The 20,574-nt window shown below is 39.8% G+C and overlaps 3 protein-coding genes across 4 annotated transcripts in view; 2 read left to right on the top strand and 1 right to left on the bottom strand.

Annotated features, from left to right (window-relative positions):
• Positions 1–541: 541 nt before the first annotated feature.
• plag1 (pleiomorphic adenoma gene 1) lies at positions 542–12,026 on the bottom strand. The gene is made up of 3 exons (XM_029147855.3): positions 11,887–12,026; positions 8,022–8,378; positions 542–7,816 (listed from the first exon to the last, which is right to left on the bottom strand). The coding sequence occupies exons 2-3, from the start codon at positions 8,267–8,269 to the stop codon at positions 6,625–6,627; spliced, it is 1,440 nt and encodes a 479-aa protein (XP_029003688.1). The 5' UTR covers positions 8,270–8,378; positions 11,887–12,026; the 3' UTR covers positions 542–6,624.
• Positions 12,027–12,337: 311 nt separating this feature from the next.
• chchd7 (coiled-coil-helix-coiled-coil-helix domain containing 7) lies at positions 12,338–14,544 on the top strand. 2 transcript variants are annotated; one of them, XM_029149429.3, is made up of 4 exons: positions 12,338–12,629; positions 13,292–13,351; positions 13,477–13,575; positions 14,231–14,544. In XM_029149429.3, the coding sequence occupies exons 2-4, from the start codon at positions 13,298–13,300 to the stop codon at positions 14,333–14,335; spliced, it is 258 nt and encodes an 85-aa protein (XP_029005262.1). In that variant the 5' UTR covers positions 12,338–12,629; positions 13,292–13,297; the 3' UTR covers positions 14,336–14,544. The 2 variants fall into 2 exon arrangements, with proteins under 2 accessions (XP_029005262.1, XP_029005261.1); XM_029149428.3 differs by having other exon boundaries at positions 12,341–12,645.
• Positions 14,545–19,409: 4,865 nt separating this feature from the next.
• arhgef4 (Rho guanine nucleotide exchange factor (GEF) 4) overlaps positions 19,410–20,574 on the top strand; it is a 65,006-nt gene continuing 63,841 nt past the window's right edge. The window contains exon 1 of the mRNA XM_029149416.3: positions 19,410–19,767. Within this exon, the coding sequence (XP_029005249.1) occupies positions 19,588–19,767 (180 nt within the window). The 5' untranslated portion in view covers positions 19,410–19,587. The remainder of the gene's footprint in view (positions 19,768–20,574) is intronic.

Consider the following 20,574-nt stretch of genomic DNA (forward strand, 5'->3'; position numbering starts at 1 on the left):
CTTCAAAACTTCCAGTCTCGTTGAACTTGATTTATTTCATATCAGTACATTTGTGTGCCAGCTTTAGTTACTTTGCAAATATGTATTTTATTATTGTATTAAGTCAGATTTACCACCCAGCAACATTTAAAGTGGTTAAAATGAGTAACCTTTATTTGCTACACTTTAAGCATCAGTATTTCTGATACCGCAGTATATTATATATCAAACTAAGTAGTACTTAAATGGCATCTAGTGTTGAGAGGCACACTGGAAAGTGCAGTACTCTCCTCGTGAACTTCTACCACCTGACATTTTCTGTAGACAAACGCGCAGACAGTTCACAATAAAAGCCATTTTCAGGATTAATCAGACAGAGTCAGTTGGATCCTTCGGTTATGTTTATTGAACTTCCATTACACTGTGTGAAAACACTGGAGTTGACGACTGCAGCTCTTCTGTCTCATAGCAGCAAGGTACTTTAATCAGATCAGGTTACTTTGCCAGACAATAAATAATCTGCCTCTTTGGATGATATCAATGTTTAAAAAAACAATGGATAAAAGCTGCAGCATTACTTTTATTTTACACAATCTATAAACATATACACATATATTTACTTATATATATATATATATGTTTATATGAAATGCTTTGCCTATATTTATGAAAATACAACAGTAGTAGTAAAATAGATTTGAAGTAAAATATTGAGCAATAGCAATGAGTCTATTAATGTCACAGAATGGCATTACTGAAATGCAACGCTAGACTGGAATGCAGTTTGTCTATGATCTTCCTTAGCTCGTTTTTTTTTTTTTTCTAGCATCACATGGAGTAGCTCAGTGTCAGCACCGACGGCTTCTCCTCTGCTGAATGACTTCACTCGGCACAACCTCCCACCGTGACTCAGTTTTCGAACATCCAAAACACACAGGTGGCAAAAGGGGAGGGGATCCATGGGATGGAGGAAGGGGGCGGGTTTACAGGCATGTCACGTAAAAAGCCTACAAAAGTCACAGTACAATAAAAATATATGTAACTATATAGTACAACTGGGCACACGCATGCCGACCTTTCAGCTAAACTGTTTGTACAAATGATACACTTAAGAACTACAAAAAGAGGTCTGAAGCACCGTAAGGAGCTTTTAGAAGTATGTTAGCAGCTTGATCCAGTACCAAAATATATTGCAGTATTGCAGTGTTTCTTACTGTACATACACATTCAATAAAGTTCACTGAAGCTTATAAAGAAGTCTGACATTAATTGCTAAAGGTCTGTGCTTCTCACTGAGGAGCCTCTCCTGCCTCCTGCCGACTATATGGACAGGACGACTTCTGGTTTTGTGAGCACAGTTTCCGTTCGCTTTAATAATACAAACAATATTTGATACTGGACTATAAGTGGGGATTAATGTACATTGTCTGATATGTAGAGCTTTTTTTCTTTCAATTTTAGCTTCTGTCGAGTCCTAAACATATACATCAGAATAAAACCGTGTGTAACAGCAATTTCTGTCGTTTTCACAATGCAACAAAAGGTTAAAGAAGAAACAAAGAGGCCAATTAAATGTCCCAGGACAAGATAAGTGCTATAAAACTGTCCATTTGAGCTTCATTATTGCCTGTGCTTTCACCTAAACCAGCAGTTGAATAGGCTTGTACGGCTGAAAAAAACAGGCCTCCAGAAACGTGTGTGTAAAAGTACGATTGATAAAAAGTCTCCTTAATGAGACACACAGAACGCTTGTGCAAGTAAAGCAAAAATGACACGTGGGTAGGAAAAACAACACTGTCAAAATTTAACTGTAAAAATAAAACATTTATAATCGTATGTACATGTTATTGTTCTCTAGACGGGCTAAATATATCATCTATACATTTGTAATAAAGGTTTTACACAAACAGGGACAGGTACTGGAGAAGGAAAAGCATTTCATTTACAAAAAAGTGCTATGATTACTATGAGAGTGGGACTTTCTAGCACAAACCTTCACAAACTACACGCGAATCAGACTCTGTCACTCAGGAGAACAAAAATGGGGATGTAACACTTCTAGTTCATCATTATTTTTAAATCCTGGAGCACAAAAACACGATGAAAACGTGAGGTAAAGGATAACACTATTGGTAACACCACCACTGCTGTGGTGGAAGGGAACGTGTGAAGACACTACTGGACTTGACATTACAGTGTGCACTTCAAAATATAAAAGGGCTAGTGTCCAAAATAAGGCAAACAAGCAAAAACACCACCATCTAACATCACCTTTGTCAAAAACAAAAACTTCAGTATTGTTGTTGTAGATTGTTGCACTAAGCTACAGCAATTAGCACACTGCTATGCTTTGCACAGAAATTACTAAAACAAAGAAACAAAAATGCTGCAAAATGTACATTTCAACCCAAAATGTTTGACATTTTCTGACTGGTTAGAAGTGTGAGCCTCATTCAAAAACACTTTGCAATGCTGGTTAATGATTCTGAGTTCACGGGACGCTTCAACAGCAGCGCGTCACGTTAAAATATGTTTGGGAGCCAATTTGTATAAAGAAATATTTCATAATGTGATTTTAACTTTTCTAGTCCAAAGTAAAACACAGTCTAGAATTTTCCTAAAAGCACAAAGAAAAGCAAGGTATGAGTATTTAGCTTTGTTTTTACAGTTTAGCATAATCCCAGCTTCAGCTAAAAGCTTGTATAAGATCAGATCAGAAGCATCACTTACATTTAGAAAATAGAACTGTTCAGAGCATTCAGAGCTAATAGCAGTTGCTATTGACATGTTCAAGCGACACTGTCGCTCATCAGTCTTCTCTTACAGTATAATACATTCGGTGTTCGTTTGCTCCGCCGTCATCCTGTGCAACATTTAATTCCAGCATATGTTCTTGGCAACATGTACATTTTTTAGATTTTTTTATTAGGTGATGTTAGAGGATGCTACTGTAATAATTAACTTGTGGGAAACAATATAAAAATAATATTAAGTTAATGTGTTCTAACTCAACAGCCCTGGTATTAATCCTACCTCATGAAAGTGAGGACAGATTAACAGAGGGAACTGAACCATCACCTTTTGTTAAACTGTTTAAATTCACAAAGGAGCAGGACAGTTGAATTAGACTCCACTACTAAATGAAGCATCTGTGATTTGTGCCATTTTAAAGTATTTTCCAGGTTGATTTTAAAGGACGATAAACCGTTGGGCTCTTTAGGTGACAAGGCACACAATAAGATTTGAGTATGACTGATGGCTGAGCATAAGAGTCGTCGTGGACCCATCCAGGCACTAATGTGAAAAACAATTACTGCTCATCACTCAGCACTGCTTCATTAGGAGTCAGTGCTTAATGAGTGGAGCTTCACTATACACAGCAGTGACGTTAAGCTCTGAAAAAAGCCTCAAACAAGGCTGAGAAGCACCCTGGTGGCTAAACACATTCCTTCTTATGTATCTATCCATACAGACAGTTTTTGTGTATTCCTCCCCATCTTTCCAGGCTTCGATACTTTTACCATTACAGTTAGAATCCAAAATAACTCACTAAGTGCCGGTCAAGCTGGCTGCTGATGGGAATTTCCCCGCTGTGGGACTAATAAAGGCATTCTATTCTAATAACCTTTATCAGGAGAAATTCATAAATGGACCTTTACAAAACCAACAAGTGTCCCACGTTTTTATTCTTACTCCTACGCTATAAGGCACACTGACTCCATGCAGAATGATGCTGGTTCTGGAGTCTGCTTGTGTTCACTTGTGTCTCAGGGGCGAGTATCTCAAAAACTCTGCATGGGTAGATGCTGTACAGTACAGTACGACAACAAGGGCACCTGGGATTTGATATTCTACTATACATGAAACCTTTCCTCCTCTCCCTTAACTGCATCTGAAGTGAAAGTCGGTTAAAGGTTGTCTAGGCCTCCTCCACATAAGATCTGAACCTCACGCACACATTCTCACAACTCTACATATTTGCACCTGGGAGATGCCCAAACCCAGCGCTAGCTTCCTGCTGCCTGTCGGTAAACAGCTTCACTCATGCAGCTTGATGCATCTTTACCGGCCTTTCACGTTTGCTGCTATATCTGGCGCTTCTTTAACCAAACTCCTGAACGGTTTGAGTCGAGCTGTTTTTGGAACATAGTGGGGTTCACCGTGTATTTACATGTTTTTCTGGACGCGACGCACGGGGCCTGAGGAGCTCATTTTAAACAGCCACACCTCCCACAAAACTCAACACTGGGTTCGTTTTTATATCCACACTTTAAAAAAGGAATGACTACCAACGTGTGGAATACATAGGAAATAATCATATAAACAATATTAATTATTCGTTTCACATTCCATTCTTTTGGCTAAATTGCCAAAATAGCAGCAAATTTTGGCAGCTTCACATTAAATTACATCATATATGACTGTGGAATTCCACATTGGACAAGAAGAACTGAATCAAAATATATTATATCTTTGATTGAGAGTGGCCAACTGATCAATTGTCTTGCACTGGAAGTAAATCAGATTTTTTAACATGACTGTATTTTCCTAATTATTTAATAGAGCAATTATTTAAAGGCAACTTAAAAGTGAATTTCAGCTTGCTTCCTACTGTACAATATGTCTATGGGGAGTAATTACATATAAAAGGTAAAACATTTTGCTTGATACCCCCAGACGCCTCTGCCAACCCACATACAGTACAGTGTAATTATCTCCCTGCTACTGGCTAAACTCAGTTAGAAACTCCTCCAGGTTACATCATCAGGAGGACTTTATGACATCGTCTGGAGGAACTCACGAGTAGCAGCAGCACGAGCAACCATGTGACAGCTGACGTTATTAGGACTTTTAAAACCTATTCCATACACACACTCCACAAACTGGATAGGGGAGAGGGGAGAATCTGTTACTGTAAGTCGCCCTTTAAGGGAAGACTCTGCCTCATGATTAATTTATTTATTAGGGGGCTTGCATTTTTGAAAAGCAAAGCATTAGAGTCCATCCAGGTACTGTTTGACCTAACGGTCCATTTTCAAACGAGCTCTAGACATAGAACTCACTACTTGGTACCATAACATGTAATTGAATTTCCAAAACATTTTGCTGACCATCCATAAGGAAAAGTTTAGATTCATTTCAATGTTCACAAACAAACCAAAATACAATTTGAACTGGGGCACAGGGTGAACAAGGGCAGAGTGGAGCCGCCATCAAAAGCATTAGCAACAACACACTGAGCCCGTAGACCTCACTCCTACTGGTGGTCGACATGAATCCTGACTGGGCGAGGGTCCTAAACAGTGAGGGCCTGTGTGTGTGTTGGTGTATCGGGGTCTAGAGTGTAATTTGTTGTTTTTTTTGTGTGGAAGCCGGTGCTTGTTGACCTAGATACATAGCTGACCCTAAACCACCTGACTAGGGATGCTGTGTTTGCGGTGGAGTGTGTGTTTAGAGAGGGAGAGTGGAGGACGACAGCAGAACTGGCATCAGCTCAGTCTCCATGTGGAAATGAGCCCATCAGCTGGACGTGTCCCCGTCCACATGAACGCGTCAGCAGTGTCTGCATTTGGTTGCCTTTGGTTTAGGGTTAGGAGTCAACAGAGAACACATGCGGGATGCGGGATGGATAAGAAGCGACCAGAAAAGACCAGGCTGAGGTTTTTGCATGTTTTAGCCTTTTTACAACAAATAACAAATACTTTTATGAATCTTAAATATTCCTTTAAAACCTTTAGTGACTGATTTAATTGATTGAAGGGTTTTTTTTCTCAGCAGCTGAGGGTTTCCACATATTGAATATTAATTTACAACGATGTAACCCCTGGTTGCTGATGACTTGACATCACTGTACTACAAAGGAATGCAGCTGTAAACATGTAGAATACATTACAGTGATGTTCCAAGCAGACATGAGCACTATAATCATTTTAGCTCTATATAAATTAATAAATGTTTTTGATAATTTGTGCTTTGTAGAATATAATGTATTAAATGGGTAAAACATTCCAAAACTGCAGATTGGTCCTTTAAAATCCCAAACAAATAAACCAACTTGTCTGTCATGCTGGATGACATCAAAGTTCAAAGTGCTATACAAAAACCATACGCACTGCAAAATCTGGATACTAAACCCAGACTAGAGGAAGAAACGTCATTACAATCTAATTACTAGCATCCATCTATGTGAACTCCCAAAATACAAATTCATTTTCAAGTGGAAACTGGAGCAACATTTGTTTTTAATTGACATACAGGTAGCCTGTTATGTGAACAGACCTGTAGTTGAGGGACGCTGCTGTGTATTACAGCTTACAAAACGTACAATTAGAAGGAATTTATGTGGAAGTTGCATTTGCATTAATTACAACAAACGCAACAGCAGGGAATCGTTTTGGTGCAGATTTGCCAATTTGTCAGTGAAAGACCTGAAAGTTGAAGAGGCTGATTAAGGCCACAATTGTGTGTGGGGCTGACTGTTGCATGTCTGCTGGTGGTGTTAGTGTCTCCTGTGACATAAAAAGGGCATAAGTGCTAATATCAACGTTCCTAGCATCGTGGTTTGGGCCTGTCTGCTGATGTGCTTGTGTCTCTAGGCTTGCATGGTATATAAGTGTCCCGTGTATGTGTGTAGTACATACTGGGTCACTGAAAAGCTTGGTGGAAGCGAGGCAGTGTGGTGGGTGTGCTCAGGTTAGATATGAAGGAGGATGGAAGCCCCTGGAGTGGACTCTCTGCACCCTCTGGGCCTTCCGGCGGCTGTGGGGGCAGCTGGACCAGGGGTGTGGGCTCTTCGTTGGGTGCATAGCCGACACCCGGCCCCCCACTGCCCCCCGCCTGGTTGTAGGGCGGCCCGTTGAGCGGAAGGAAGTTGAAAAGCTGTGAGAAGTCCATCAAAGAGGAGGATGAGGCAAGAGAGTCTCCCACAGAGGCTGCAGCCACGGAGGTGGCCATTTTGGACAGGGATCCGTCCTCGCTCACGCCCTCCAGCACGCCCACTTGAGGCTCCAACTCGAGTTTAGAGGAGGAGAGTTGGGTTTCTTGGGCAGCAGAGGAGGAGGAGGGCATGCTGCTCTGCAGCTCCATTAGGTAGGTCTCCAGTTCTCCCTTTAGATTCTGCTCCCGATCCTGTGAGGAGACAGTGTATGAGGTAAAATTGGAGCCCAGTGGGTACTTTAGAGTGAAGGGGTGCGTGGGGGTGGGGAGGGGCTCTGTGTCCAGTCCCAGGCCTGGGTATAAGTTGAGCTGGTGCGGCCTTGGCGTCAGCATAGCTGGGAGCTCGCCCTTGATACTCCCAGGTGTCATAGAGTCATAGGGAATGGGTTCCAGCGAGTCCGCCGGCTCAGTCTTTACCCTTAGCAGCTCTCGGGCATGGCTCTTCTTCATGTGACGCGTCAGGTGGTCCTTCCTGCCGAAGCGCTGCGCACAGTACTGGCAAAGGAAGTCCTTGCGTCCGGTGTGCACCACCATGTGGCGCCGCACATCTTTGCGGGTGTAAAAGCGCCGCTCGCAGTGCTCGCAGCGGTGCTTCTTCTCTTTGGTCCCACCGGACGACTTGCCAGCGTGCGTTTTGAGGTGATCGAGTAGAACCCCGGTGCTGGGGAACGGCTGCAGGCACACTTGGCAGGTGAGGTCTCCACTGTTGGCAGCGTGGAGGGCGAGGTGGCGTTTGAAGCCCAGCTTGGTGTTGTAGCTCTTGCCGCACTCCTGGCAGGTAAATGCCTCCTTGTACGGGTCGTGAGTGTGTAGGTGATTCTTTAAGTGATCCTTGCGGTGAAACATTTTCTCACAGTATGAACATTTGTGGTTTTTTTCTGGCGAGTGAGTTGCCATATGCCTTTGAACACAGACACATTCTATGAGCACTCAGCATTGTTGCAATCACGTTATACAGTAAGTAGGCATGCTTCACATTACACAGAACAAGACGTGAACATTTGTATTGATCAACATACTGTAACATTCTGACTACAGAGCATTAAGCGACTAATGGTGTAAAGATAACATGCTGCAGCCTGCTATGTACTGCTGCTTGTCTGTACCGTAGCAGCTTGTATTTGGAGACGAAAGCCTTGGTGCAGTCTGGGTGGGAGCAGCGGTAGGGTCTTTCTCCTGTGTGAGAGTACGAGTGCACCTTCAACTTCTCCAGACTGTTGAAGGCTTTCTGACACTCCTGGCAGGGGAAGTTCTTCTTGGGTTTCCCCTCTGCTCTCCGGGGTCTCCCCGTGAGTGGCGGGAGCTTGGCCTTCTCCAAGATGTGGTCACGATGGCCCTGGGTTCCTGTGGCCATGGCACCCTAAAGCAGACCAGCTACATGGACCAGGGTGCAGTACACGACTAGTACTGATACAACTATTCTATCCAGTTCTGTGTGCTCAACACCGCCCGGACTCAGGGGCCTGGGAGAGAGAGAGAGAGAGAGAGAGAGAGAGAGAGAGAGAGAGAGAGAGAGAAAAAAAAAGAGACAGAGAGGAAGAGGGAGAGACAGAGACAGAGACAGACAGACAGATAGACATGAATGATTCAGTTTCAACATACTGGCAGTACTGATACAAACAGCAGTAATGATGGAGAGCGCCATGGCTCCCACAGAACAATCCATGCACGTATAATTAGACAACACAGGTGCTTCTGTGTCCTTGGCAAGATACTGAAGATAAATGCATGTACGAACTGAAGGTGAAGAAGAGAAGGAACTAACTAAAATGATGGCTCCCCAGTGCAGTGATTGATTAGTAGTTGGCATTTGTTCTAAAGCAGGTTAGCTGCTACAGAGGTTATGAAGACACATGGCTGACAGTGATCCACTGAGCCTTTGTTGGTTCTGAATCACTACAGTACTTATCATCATTGCTCTTTTTTTGCATAACATACACTTCATTTTATACCTGCTTGACCTATGCAGCTATGAAAAGTGAAAAGAAAAACGATTTAAAATACTTACGGTAACTCCTGAAGTCTATAGACTGAAAGTGTCAAAAATATTTAAGTAGACTTAATAATCGCATTAGTCAGCACCAAGTCTGAATATTCAGTTATGACACAAATGTATTCCATTGGCTGGATCGGTTTCTTTGTCTCATCGTATCTAAGAATAATCCATACTCCTCTACTCTTCTCTCCTTTGTGTTTTTAGACATATATCAATACTGTAGGTTACAATGCAAAAAAACATCAGCATGATTCAACGCGGAGCAGATGATTTGTGTTGATCATCATGTGGAGTCTTATGCAGAATCACAGGGATGAGCCTTAAAGCAGGTGGGTCAGACGTGCCTTTTCAAGCAGGAAATCATGTTGCAAAAAAAGCAATTAAGTGCTTTGCTTGTGGTTTAAACCAGCCATCCCAAAACCCACCCACACCTTAACTTCTCTACCACTACACACCTTCTCATCCAAACTGGAGAAGCTGCTGTAATAAGTGTTTGCTTTGATAGATTTCATTCTGAAACTCCAGTATGATTCCAAAACTACACAAAGTAATTAAATGAAAATTCATTTCAAACGTTTTCCTATTTATTCAAACAAGCAATGAGTTTTAGATTTTGCCTCAACAATTAAATATTTAACCAAATAAAAGCCAATGTACAAGTCTCACAACAGATAGCATCATCTATTCTCAGGTGAATGAAATCTCCAAAAAGGAAAATGCATCTCTGTGTATCCACTTAAATATGTATTAGTTTAATCATGGGGCAGCTCCTATATCATTCCTAGTACTTCATTTTGATTGTGTCTAAACAATTGTTCTGTAATAATGTGTAAAGCTTTGTATGTATTTAAATAATTAAAGCTATCGGGAGAATCTGTGCTTTCCTGCTGATAAAAAGAACTATTGCAAAGACTCATAGGATTCTATTTCAGTATAAATTTATGTAATTACAGCAAACAGCAGTACTTATAATAACTTAATAATTTGTAATAATTAATATAAGAACTTAACTACTACTATCATTAAAACATCATGCATTCACATATTCTTCAGCAAACAAATCTGCCTTGTTTTACTGTGATTATAAATGTAAAAGTTGAGACAATTAATATTAAACATTAAATTAATAATTATATCGTAATTATACTATCAAAACAATAATCATTTAACATGGCAGTCTAAATACACAGCTATCATACTGATAAAAAACTAAATGTTTTCCAATTTAAGAAATGCACAACTGAATGTTTCAACTGTACAATTAATGTTAATTTCAATACACAAATGCCTACTTTTTTGTAAAACACAGGTTTGAGGAGAGATGTTATGTTCAATAACATATATTTAGCTCATAAACATTAATAACAGTAGATGCATACTGTAAATGAACAGACATTAGTCCATGGCTACAATTACTAATTTCACAACAAGCCATAAAACTGCTTCAGACTAAACATCTTTCTGTAAAAATAACCCAAACAGAGAGAGAAGAAGTGAACGTTCAATAAATCAAATGTTGGCAAAACAAAACACAATTTCAACCAGTCATTATCAAATATGTTTACTCTTAAATCGACCAATAAGCTTCTCTTTCATGCAGAGTTTATTAAGAAAACATTTTGAGCAAATCAAAAATATCTAAAGAATATAAGTTTCATTATTAGGAGATATTAGACACTTGTAAGAAGAACTTCAAGAAACTGCACCTTTCACAACAATCCTTCATATTTCTTTTGAAAAAGATGCACAATATAACATTTTCTTTCAGCATCAGCAGCAAGTACATTTGCTGAATTCAGGAATCAGGCTACACAGTGCTTCAAAATTAGTAATTATATATCTGATGTCGTATTTAGATCTGTCTTAAGTTATAGCACAGGTGTAAACAGAAACTTATGCCAACGCACGCATGCACACAAACACACACACTTCCTCTCAGGAACTGTTACAATAGCAGCTTTTTAACCACTGACAAGAACACGCTGGCTGCTTCACATCCACAACAACGGTGTGATGGGAGCAGCTCCTTATCACCAAAGCTTGTTTTTAACGCACACAGCACAACAACATGACGGGAGCCTATAAGCTGCAAACAGCAGCAGCAGCAGCAGCAGCAGCAGCTATAGAAGCTGATCATGTCTAAAGTCGTGCACAGTGCAACCTGCCACACTAAACCAAACTCAACACAACTTCTCACAAGAAGCCGCCAGCGACAAGTCGGGACGCTGGCTGCACAAGCAACTCCTAATCGTTGTCTAATTAGTTTGCCTTAAGTTCTCCCTCCATTTTGCTTTTTTATTGATAAACAATTTCTTGCCTCTTCTTGTTTATTAGCTTCACGTCGGGTCATAGCCGGACTGTCATCCGTATGACACAGCGATCAATACCGTCACTGGGCAAACATGCGATGTAGTATATACTGCAAAAGTGAAACAACGTGATAAAAATATCGCTGTAGCCGCTACATGGTTACATTTGGGGTTATGGTTTTGGAGCGGAGATGCTTGGGGACGGTGTTGACGCCGCTTATGATGAAGCGTGTAGCTCATATCGCGCAAATAAATAAAATCAAATAAATGTGCACGCGAAGAGCAGGGAAATTGACTTTAACGCTGTGTCCATGTGCGTCCGTTCCTGATGGGGTCCAAGCTGCAGTTGTTATTATAGCCTAATAAACTAAATAAACTAAGTGTGGAAGCTATGTTCAACTTTACTCAACTTTCTACCATTCTATAGCTTCCTGCGGTCTTTAACGTTCGCGGACACGCACCGTGACACTACCACCACCAATGACATTATTTATTTAATTTTTTAAATATACTTGTACCGTCCCTTGGTTTTCTTCGTGGTCGCAAAGTGGGCACTGATTAACACAAACTTTTTCCCCAGCTCACCCCCTCTCTCATAATTTAAATAACCCCGATATTTTAATTCAAGAACTGGGTAACCGTTTACTTAATTTACACGAAACTTACCCCGGACGCTTTAACATCCTTTCTGTTGAGTTTTTCTTGACTTTCAACTATTCTCCGAATTTTTAATAATTTTTTTCTCATATTTTTTGCTAGACGCGGCGGGCCTGAAAATTGTTTGCTTTCCCTTCTTTCGAGCAGCCATTGTGTATGCGCTGCGATGCAACCGTACTACCTTTAGCCACGCCCACTAAACATCCCACCCTCCCGTGCTTCACGATTTGTGAAATGCGCTGCCACTTTCACTTCACATATCACCTTTTCAATAAAACTCAAATTTCGGACTTGCTATGTTGACTGTCAATCCTATAAAATGTCAACATGGTTTAGTTTCGTTTACAAGGATAGGAAGACCATAATGTCTGCCAACAAATTCTATTGGCTCGTTAGACTGTCACTCTACGTGGTGCGTTTTCAGGGGTTCCCGTTGGCCTGTGTTGCTGTCAATCAGCGGTGACGACGAGGCTGATTTTCCTGGTGCGCTGTTGCGTCAACGACAGTTGTTGAGCATGACGGGTAGCTCTGGAGCTTGTTTAGCTACTTTAGTTAGCTGCTTGTAGCGTGGAGTCATTCACTAGTTTTTGGAACCTTAGTGTTGTTAGCATTTCAAATGGATATGATTGTCAACATAAGCTGTGAATAGGAAGCGTCTCTAAGCTGTTAGTTGTTTTAACATTTTAAAAACCAGGCTAACCTTCACCTGTTTGGATACTAAGGACATTCAGAATACCACCGCTGGACAAAAGGTAGTATTTGTAAAAGGTAGGTGTCTACAACGGTACTTTGTTTACGTTTATTTACCAGAACCTTAGTCAGTGTCCTTAAGCTAAAGCCTCTATAAGTTTGCATCTTAGCATGTAGGTTATACAAAAGGTCAACTTGTTACAGAGCCAAACAAAGTGCACCAAACCGCTAAACGATTAAAAAAATAGCAGTGGAATTATAGTGAAAAATGTTTTTGCATTTTTATTTTATGTTCAAAATAGTGCACACCTTACATTATATCAGACAGTGCGTGCCTATTTAGAAAATGAGACTGTAGCTCAAACCAAATGTGCCAGATGAAGGAACTAATGTAGACACAGTTGAAAACCGTAATTTTAAAATGTAGTATTTGGACCAATTCACCTACAAAAGCTACAGAACAGGGGATTGGTGAGAGCAAGGTCAGTTATGCAGCCAGCGGTTTTCGCAGAGAGGCCAGTACTTCCTTTGGGAGGGTGAGTGTTTGTGCATTTGTGTACATTTACCAAAAGTGTTACAGTAGACAGTCATATTAGCAGTTGGTTTCAGGTGCGGTTCCTTTATAGCTTGGACATCTGCTCATTACAGATTGACTGTTTAGTTTTTACCCACATCCATCAACAACATTTCTTCTGAGCCTGTTTCTGTTATTTTATGTACACAGATCCAGATGGCACGAAATGCACAAAAATTCCGTAATGAAGACACTAACCCATGCATTGACGTACGTTTACCTATTATCTACATTCTAAACTATTTCAGGCAGCTCTCTACTACCAGGATCTATTTCTTTTAAGTTTTTTCTTTTAAGACATTTTCTAATGTCAGAACTGCTTCCCATTTTTTCAGGAAAGTAAGAACTCACAGAAATGTTTGGATGCCTACAACTATGATAAAAGCTTGTGTTCAGCCTACTTCCAGAGATATAAGAACTGTAGGAAATACTGGGTGAGTGATTTATGTTTTCTACTATAGGTGGAGAGTATGCAGTATGTATACGGTGTGTCATAGATGCATGTAACATACATACAGTATAATGCATTTGTACACCAGAGATTTTAAAAGATGAGAGTTATGGTTCAAGTAGCATCCATCATCTGAGAGACATGTGGTTTGTTTCCAGTTCACATGTCTCCCCTTAACAGTTATTGGTATATAAGTACAGTAAGACCACCAGGAACGTTTCAAATCCTTGAATCTGCAGTAGACTGATTGCTTATGGTATGGTAACACACGTTTATAGTGTTTTTTGTTTAATTTATGCCAGCAGTCAGCGATAATGAATTAAATCTGTCTAAACGTCAGAATATGGATAGTTACTTTTGTGTGTTATTAGTCTGGTGTTTAAAGCATGGAATGCAGTTCAGTCAGATAGAGATCAGCTGCAGTAATTGACTCCTCACCCTGAGAAGCTCCATCTCTATCTCTATGAGAAGCTTTATCCTCCTTTTCATCCTGTCACTGGGAAAAAGCTGGAGCTTCACGGAAATGTTTTAGAGTCCTTTTAAATATAACTATAAACCAAATCTTCACATCTAGCCTGTGGTACCATCAATAAGAGGAGTGTCTAGCAATAACCTTTTTTGTGCTTGTTTCCATGCAGCATAACATAATGATGCAGAGAAAAAGAGATGGTATAAAACCCGACATGCCCACTGCTGCAGAGAGGCAGGAGATGATCGCTGCCATTGGAAGAACACCATACTGAGTGTCAGCAGGGTCAACACAAAGACACTTTGAAAACACAGGAAAGCTCATGAATTTAAAGACAGGCTAACACATTTTCAAGCTCAGGTTATGCTGACCTGACCTTTGGGAACTGGAAACAAAATTGGTGATTGATTATAAATGTTTTTTACCTATAGGATATGTGAAAACCTGTGAAAAAGCAAAATAAAACAAAGCATTTTGATCTTGTTTGAAGAGAATATGTCATCACACTTTGTTGTGAGCTCTGGTATATGTGTATCATATTGATAGTATAAGTCCTTAAAGGTTAAATCGTTTTTTTTGCAGTTTAAATTGGTCTTACTACATTTGTGCAATCTAAAGCTACCTGATTTTAGGAGCCATGGATTTCAACTTGCCAATGTGTTGTGTAACCTATGATGGCCCCTTGTCTGCATATTTCTAATAATTTATATAAAAATACAAAAAGTGGACACTGGAACACATCTATGTGTTAACACTTCTGTACACCATATAATAAGAATAGGAATAAGCAAACCTTTTTTAGTCTCACAATGGAGAAATTGCATCCGACAACAACTAGTATTAGAAATGAACAACAAAAAGTGAAACCTAAGCTGGCACATTACAACTGGGGATGAAGATAATGACATACACTGTACAACATCCTTGTACATCCTTGTACAAGTACTGAATAAGACATTGGTAAGAAGTGTACGTAAGGAATTGGGTGATGGTTATTGCACATTATACACATACACAGATTTACAAAATAACCACTTATTTCAGTGAGTGAGTGATGTACAAGTAGGAAACACTGCCTAATAGATCTGCAAAATCTCTTCACACAGTCTGAGTCCGTCTGTTTCATTGTTTAGATCCATACCTAAGTTATACCTCCTGTAGTTATAAGAGTCCACTTTCTCAATGTCTATTTTCTGGATGTTCATTTGCAAGATGACAGCAGACTGCCGTCACCGAAGATCTATCACCATCTTCTTCTCGTCTTTCTCGCGTTGATGCTGAGGAAGCCTTCTGTACTCTGTGTTGTTGTTGTTGGTGGTCAGGCCAACAATCGCATATTGCACGTTTAACATGAATTATCTTCTGTATTATTCTAAGAAGCACTCAGAACAACTTCATGTGATGCTCACTTTGAGAGGTACTGGATGGTTTGTACTGTGGAAGTGTATAAAATGACTAAAATGTCAAAAACGTTAATGCTACAAGCCAACGTAGTTCATTATGTTGTGGCTGGTGTTCTTTGTGGTTTTAGGTTCTCTTGCTGTGTGTTCTTACTGGGTTGCAATAAAGAAACATATTTACAGTACATACTATAAAGTAAACATTGGAGGAAGTGCACATGATCTGTCATAAAGACAAAGTTCTTACAATAGAAAAATGTTATTAAAAATAAAACTATCCAGCAGCGCTGGAGGCTTTATCAGATTTAGTTATTATTAAATGCAGTATATTACTAATGATGTTGCTGCTAAATTAGTAATAGAAAAGTAAATATAATATGACTGAATTTAGCTCAACAACTAATTTAGTAGAAATATATTTATACGTATTAACTAATCTCAAAAATTTTGTCTAACTGTGGTTTCCTTGTTATGCATCATCTTGACTATGAACAGAAACATTTAAATAATTAAATAAATAAATATAATATAACATATTAACGTGACTGTCACTTTAGGCCACAAACTCATCAGCTGACAGAGGTCACAGATACAGTGAATCGTAATTTCACTAACGTCTTCTCCAAGCAGCCACAGGCCACAGGTAGCTTATAACCTTAATAACTCACTCTCTTCATTTGTACTTTTATTAAAACAACTACAACTTTAAGTTTTAACTAGGTTTTAACGGCCGGTAGAGTAAGGTAAAGCTAACGTTAGCCTGGTGTTTATAAACCTGCTTCGCACTCAGCACAGTTTACACCACAAGTAATAAGCTTCACAAATAGTTTTAATATATATTTTTAATGCACGTCTCAAATACAATGAAACTATGGATGGATTTTATTGTGAGACTACCGGTAGGTTACAACTGAGCTAATGAACGTGCTAGCATATATGTTAGCGTTAATAGGCTAGCCGTGAGCTATGTCATGCTAAGGCTACTACCTCCTCTCTTCGATTACTGTGTAGAAACATGATGAAAACGATTGAAAAACGAAAACGAAATGATTGTAGCAGGTTTGTGTATTAGATTTACAACATTTAACTAATTTCTGCCAGACACGTGGCCGACATTTGCCTTTACAAATACCACTGAGAGGACGAGTCAATAACTGCAAGGTGTCCAAAACTTCCTGATACATTTTTGCACACGCATGAAAGCATAACAGTGCTCCTAGCTTTTGCACGTGACTCTACCTGTCTTACAGGGATACTGTACTGTAACAGTTTACTGTGAGCAAACCTGTTCCTCAACTGTAAGCTCCTACAGACTCAGGAGCTGCTTAGGCTTGTGAGGGCTCACCTTTCCCCCTTATACTGATGGAAAAGGATACCTTATAATACTATACTTACTGTATAAGTTGTGACTGTAAAAATGTAATTTATGTACTTTATTGATCCCACAGTGCGTAAATAATTGTCTGCATTTTAACCCATCCTTCTACAGTAGGAGGAGCAGTGGACAGCTGGAGCAGGGTTGTCTTGCTCAAGGACACACCTGGTGACCAAGGCAGCCAATTCTTCTACCCATCAAGCCACATAGCTGCAATAAAAACACCTACTAATATTCATTGACATAGTTTGGTTTACTATTTTACTTATTCAGTTGTCTTGATTGATTAATATTTAGCTGAGATCGATGCCAGCACCCTTATAAACACAACCGGTTCAGGATAATGGCTGGCTGGATGAATAAAATACCAGAAATAGGTATAGATGCTGTAAATCAACTTCTAAATTATGTGAGTTAGATTATGACTTAGAGTCTTCTACAATGTCATTTTCAGATGTTTTGGAAATCATAGCTAAAGAAAGTGTTTTGCTTTACAGACATTGCTGCCCCGAGTAGCCTGCTCATGGAAGAGTACGTTGAGCTCTGCTGTTCATTTGGGTGAGCAAAAGTAAACGTTCATTCAATTTCACCATTCAGCTAAAGTTTGACACATTCATCTCTGTCTATTTTGTCATTCGTAGAAAACAGTATTTTAACATACACCAACTGTGACTTGCCTGTCCTCAGACTTCCTGTGTGGATAGCATCATTGATCTGTGCTTCCAAACGCCACAGGAGTGATCACACCCGTCGGAAGAAGGTCTACAGGCTTCTACAGAGGAAACTGGTAAGTGCTCACTAAATGAAAATGCAACTGCTACATCAATTACAGTGTTTATCTTTTACAGAATATGCACATTGTAGGCATATAAATACAGCATACAAATATATAACAAAATACATCTTGACATTTTATAAAAGGCAGGGATGATAAGAAAGCAAATTAAAATTGCTTAATTTTTCTCCTATAAACAGTCTACAGATAACTCGTTCACATGATGTTTGAAAATCTTGGGTATATTTTAACATAAAAAAAATTGGTTTATTTGTGAAATACACAAGGTCTATCACAATAAGTATTCACTTTTTGTACATACCGGTACATTGGCATTAAAAACAAGTGTCCTGATAATGAATCTGTGTACATTTGGTTGTTTGAATGTCTTCTGGAAACTCATTAGTTCATAGGGTGAAGATTGTGATTTCCAAAATGTTGAACCAAAAATATGTTATGGTGTGACATTATCTTACTATGGAATACTGTTTGAATGAGCCCCATGATGTTTTGAAATCACAACCAAGTTGACTGATAGATGGACAGTTATCAATGTGAATTCTAAAGAATCAAAATCGCACCCAGGTGAAATAAAGTATGTTTTTAGCTCCTCTCCTTTTTAAATTTGGTCTCTTTTTCTAGATGTTAAGCAATGTTGGTTTGAAAGAGGGGAGCCCTTGTCAGCCCACCTATGTCTACCCTGCAGAGGTGAAAATGTTGGTGCGTTGTATCTTTCCCGAGGACATTTGTGACTTCCCTGACCCCTGCCATGATCAGGTGAGTGTGTGAAATCTTTTCTTCTCTAAAGCATTTTCATTTATATATCGCTCCATAGTTGATTAGATGGTTGATGGGCAAAATAGTATTTATACTTTGTATTATGGTTTATAATTTTTAGGTAGAATAAAGTTGTATTATCAAGTTAAATATTTCGAAGGAAAATGAAACCCTGACTTGAGAAGTTGTTTGTCAACAAACATATTCATATTTAAAAAACAGTGTGAAAATACAAACACACTATATATGTATATATGTCTGTGTTCATTTAGGTGGTGTATGTCACTGTAGAGGATCTGCATAAAGTTAAAATAAATTAACTTATAAGTTATAGTTGTGGCCTATAGTAAGAATTACAGAGATTTGTAATGTTGTGATTATAGGCCTGTTGTGGTGTCCACAAAGAAATGATCAAAAATGCATCATGAGTTGTTCTGCATGACATTATGCACTTGTTGCTCAGTGTAATTGTAAAAAGCTGTTTGAATTGTTCAAAGGTTGTTCAAGGTATTGAGTGTCATATTGTATATTTCTGTATACTATATATTTCTGCGGGATATAAACAGAATAAAACTAAATCTTTAATAATGTAAATAAGCTGTTAAGAGATTAGTGAGGTTGTTGGTTTAGTTATCAGACTGTCAGATTTACGATGCACATACTTACACTTACACATCCCGTTAGATGGAAAATTGATCCATTTTGTATTTGTTTGGGTGAATAAAATACAAGAAACACATGTAATTGTATCACCTTATTTAAACACCAGTACTTTATAAATGTTATAAATATTAGTAAATGCAGATTTATCTAAAACATGGGAAGTGTCATGTAATTGACTGTTAAGTGATTCGGACACCAGGGGGCGCTATAGACAAGTGGTGGATAAATGAAAGGCACCAGCAAGAGATACTTGGCAGGAACGGGGAGCTCCTGAGACTTTTAATTTGAAAAATTAGTGCTTTACGCTGGAAGTTGCCCGGACTCGAAGTTAAATCCTGGGCGCGTGCGCGCCTGACGTTCCCATTCGAAGTTGGCATCAGCGCCGCAGTGAAGTGTCCGCGAGAGAGAAGTTGCTGCGCGGGTGGCAGACACTATGGAAGTCGGTGCTGAAAGTAGCAGGCAGCGCCGTGACACCGGTCCGAGGTGAGGGCTTGCTCCCGGAGCGACACGCAGCCTCACCGCGGTGGGGAACCGTCATGGACACCTCGGGTGGTACCGGAGCCTCGTCCGCAGAGAGCAGCGGAGAGGAGCGCGTCGGCGGCGGCGGACACCCGGGGCGCCTCGCGAGCCTCACCTGCGTCCCGGAGCGATACCGAAGCGCCAAGTTCAGCCTGGCTGCCTACCTGCTCTGCTGGGCTCTGCTCAGGTGGTACCAGGTGAGGTTCGGCTCCGACGTCATACACTGGCACGTGTTAAGGAGTTTAAGACAATACGTAATAACGGGCTATACACGTACATGCATAGTTTCGTTACAACGCACTATGCGCCATATGTTCCAGCGCAATTTGGCAAAGTTTTGTGCAGATTACATTAGATGAGGAGAACAGATGTTTTACGTGCACGTCGACATTCGTTATAACCGTAGCGCATCCTGCTGCACAAGTCAAAGTCACAATATTGTGCCAGTTTCTAGCAGCGGGCGTGTTGTATAATCACTGTGCGCGTGTGACGGGTGGGCTGTCACCAGAATACCTGCATAACATGGTATTCCATCCACAACCAAGTCACAGGTCAGTCACAGTTAAAGGGAAAAGTTAGTTTGCATGCATTATTTATGCATCACGTAGTGGGTTATTATGCAGAACTGTGTCACAATGAATCAGTTTTTGAAAAATTAATCAGACCAGTAATGAAACTTCACTGTCTTCACTGTCAACACGCCTTCTATGTTTAACACAAATTAGTGCTTTGCATAAATATTCATTGTTTTCACTACAGTTAATCGTTTTTTACAGAGAGAATTTTATGCAAAACTTAATAAAATTGCTTCTAAAATGATTGCCACAGTTCTTGTTTTTCCTGTCCTGACCGATTATCCATGAAGTCCTGAAAGGACGCATTCAATTCTCTTTGCACAAGATAACAAGCTTGTGTCAACATATAATTATCTTGTTCACTTAAGTAATCATTTTGTTTTCGCACAATGCTCATATTGCAAGTAATTCTGTGCACACATTTTTTCT

Source organism: Betta splendens, chromosome 4, assembly GCF_900634795.4.
Source record: "Betta splendens chromosome 4, fBetSpl5.4, whole genome shotgun sequence".
NCBI lineage: Eukaryota > Metazoa > Chordata > Actinopteri > Anabantiformes > Osphronemidae > Betta > Betta splendens.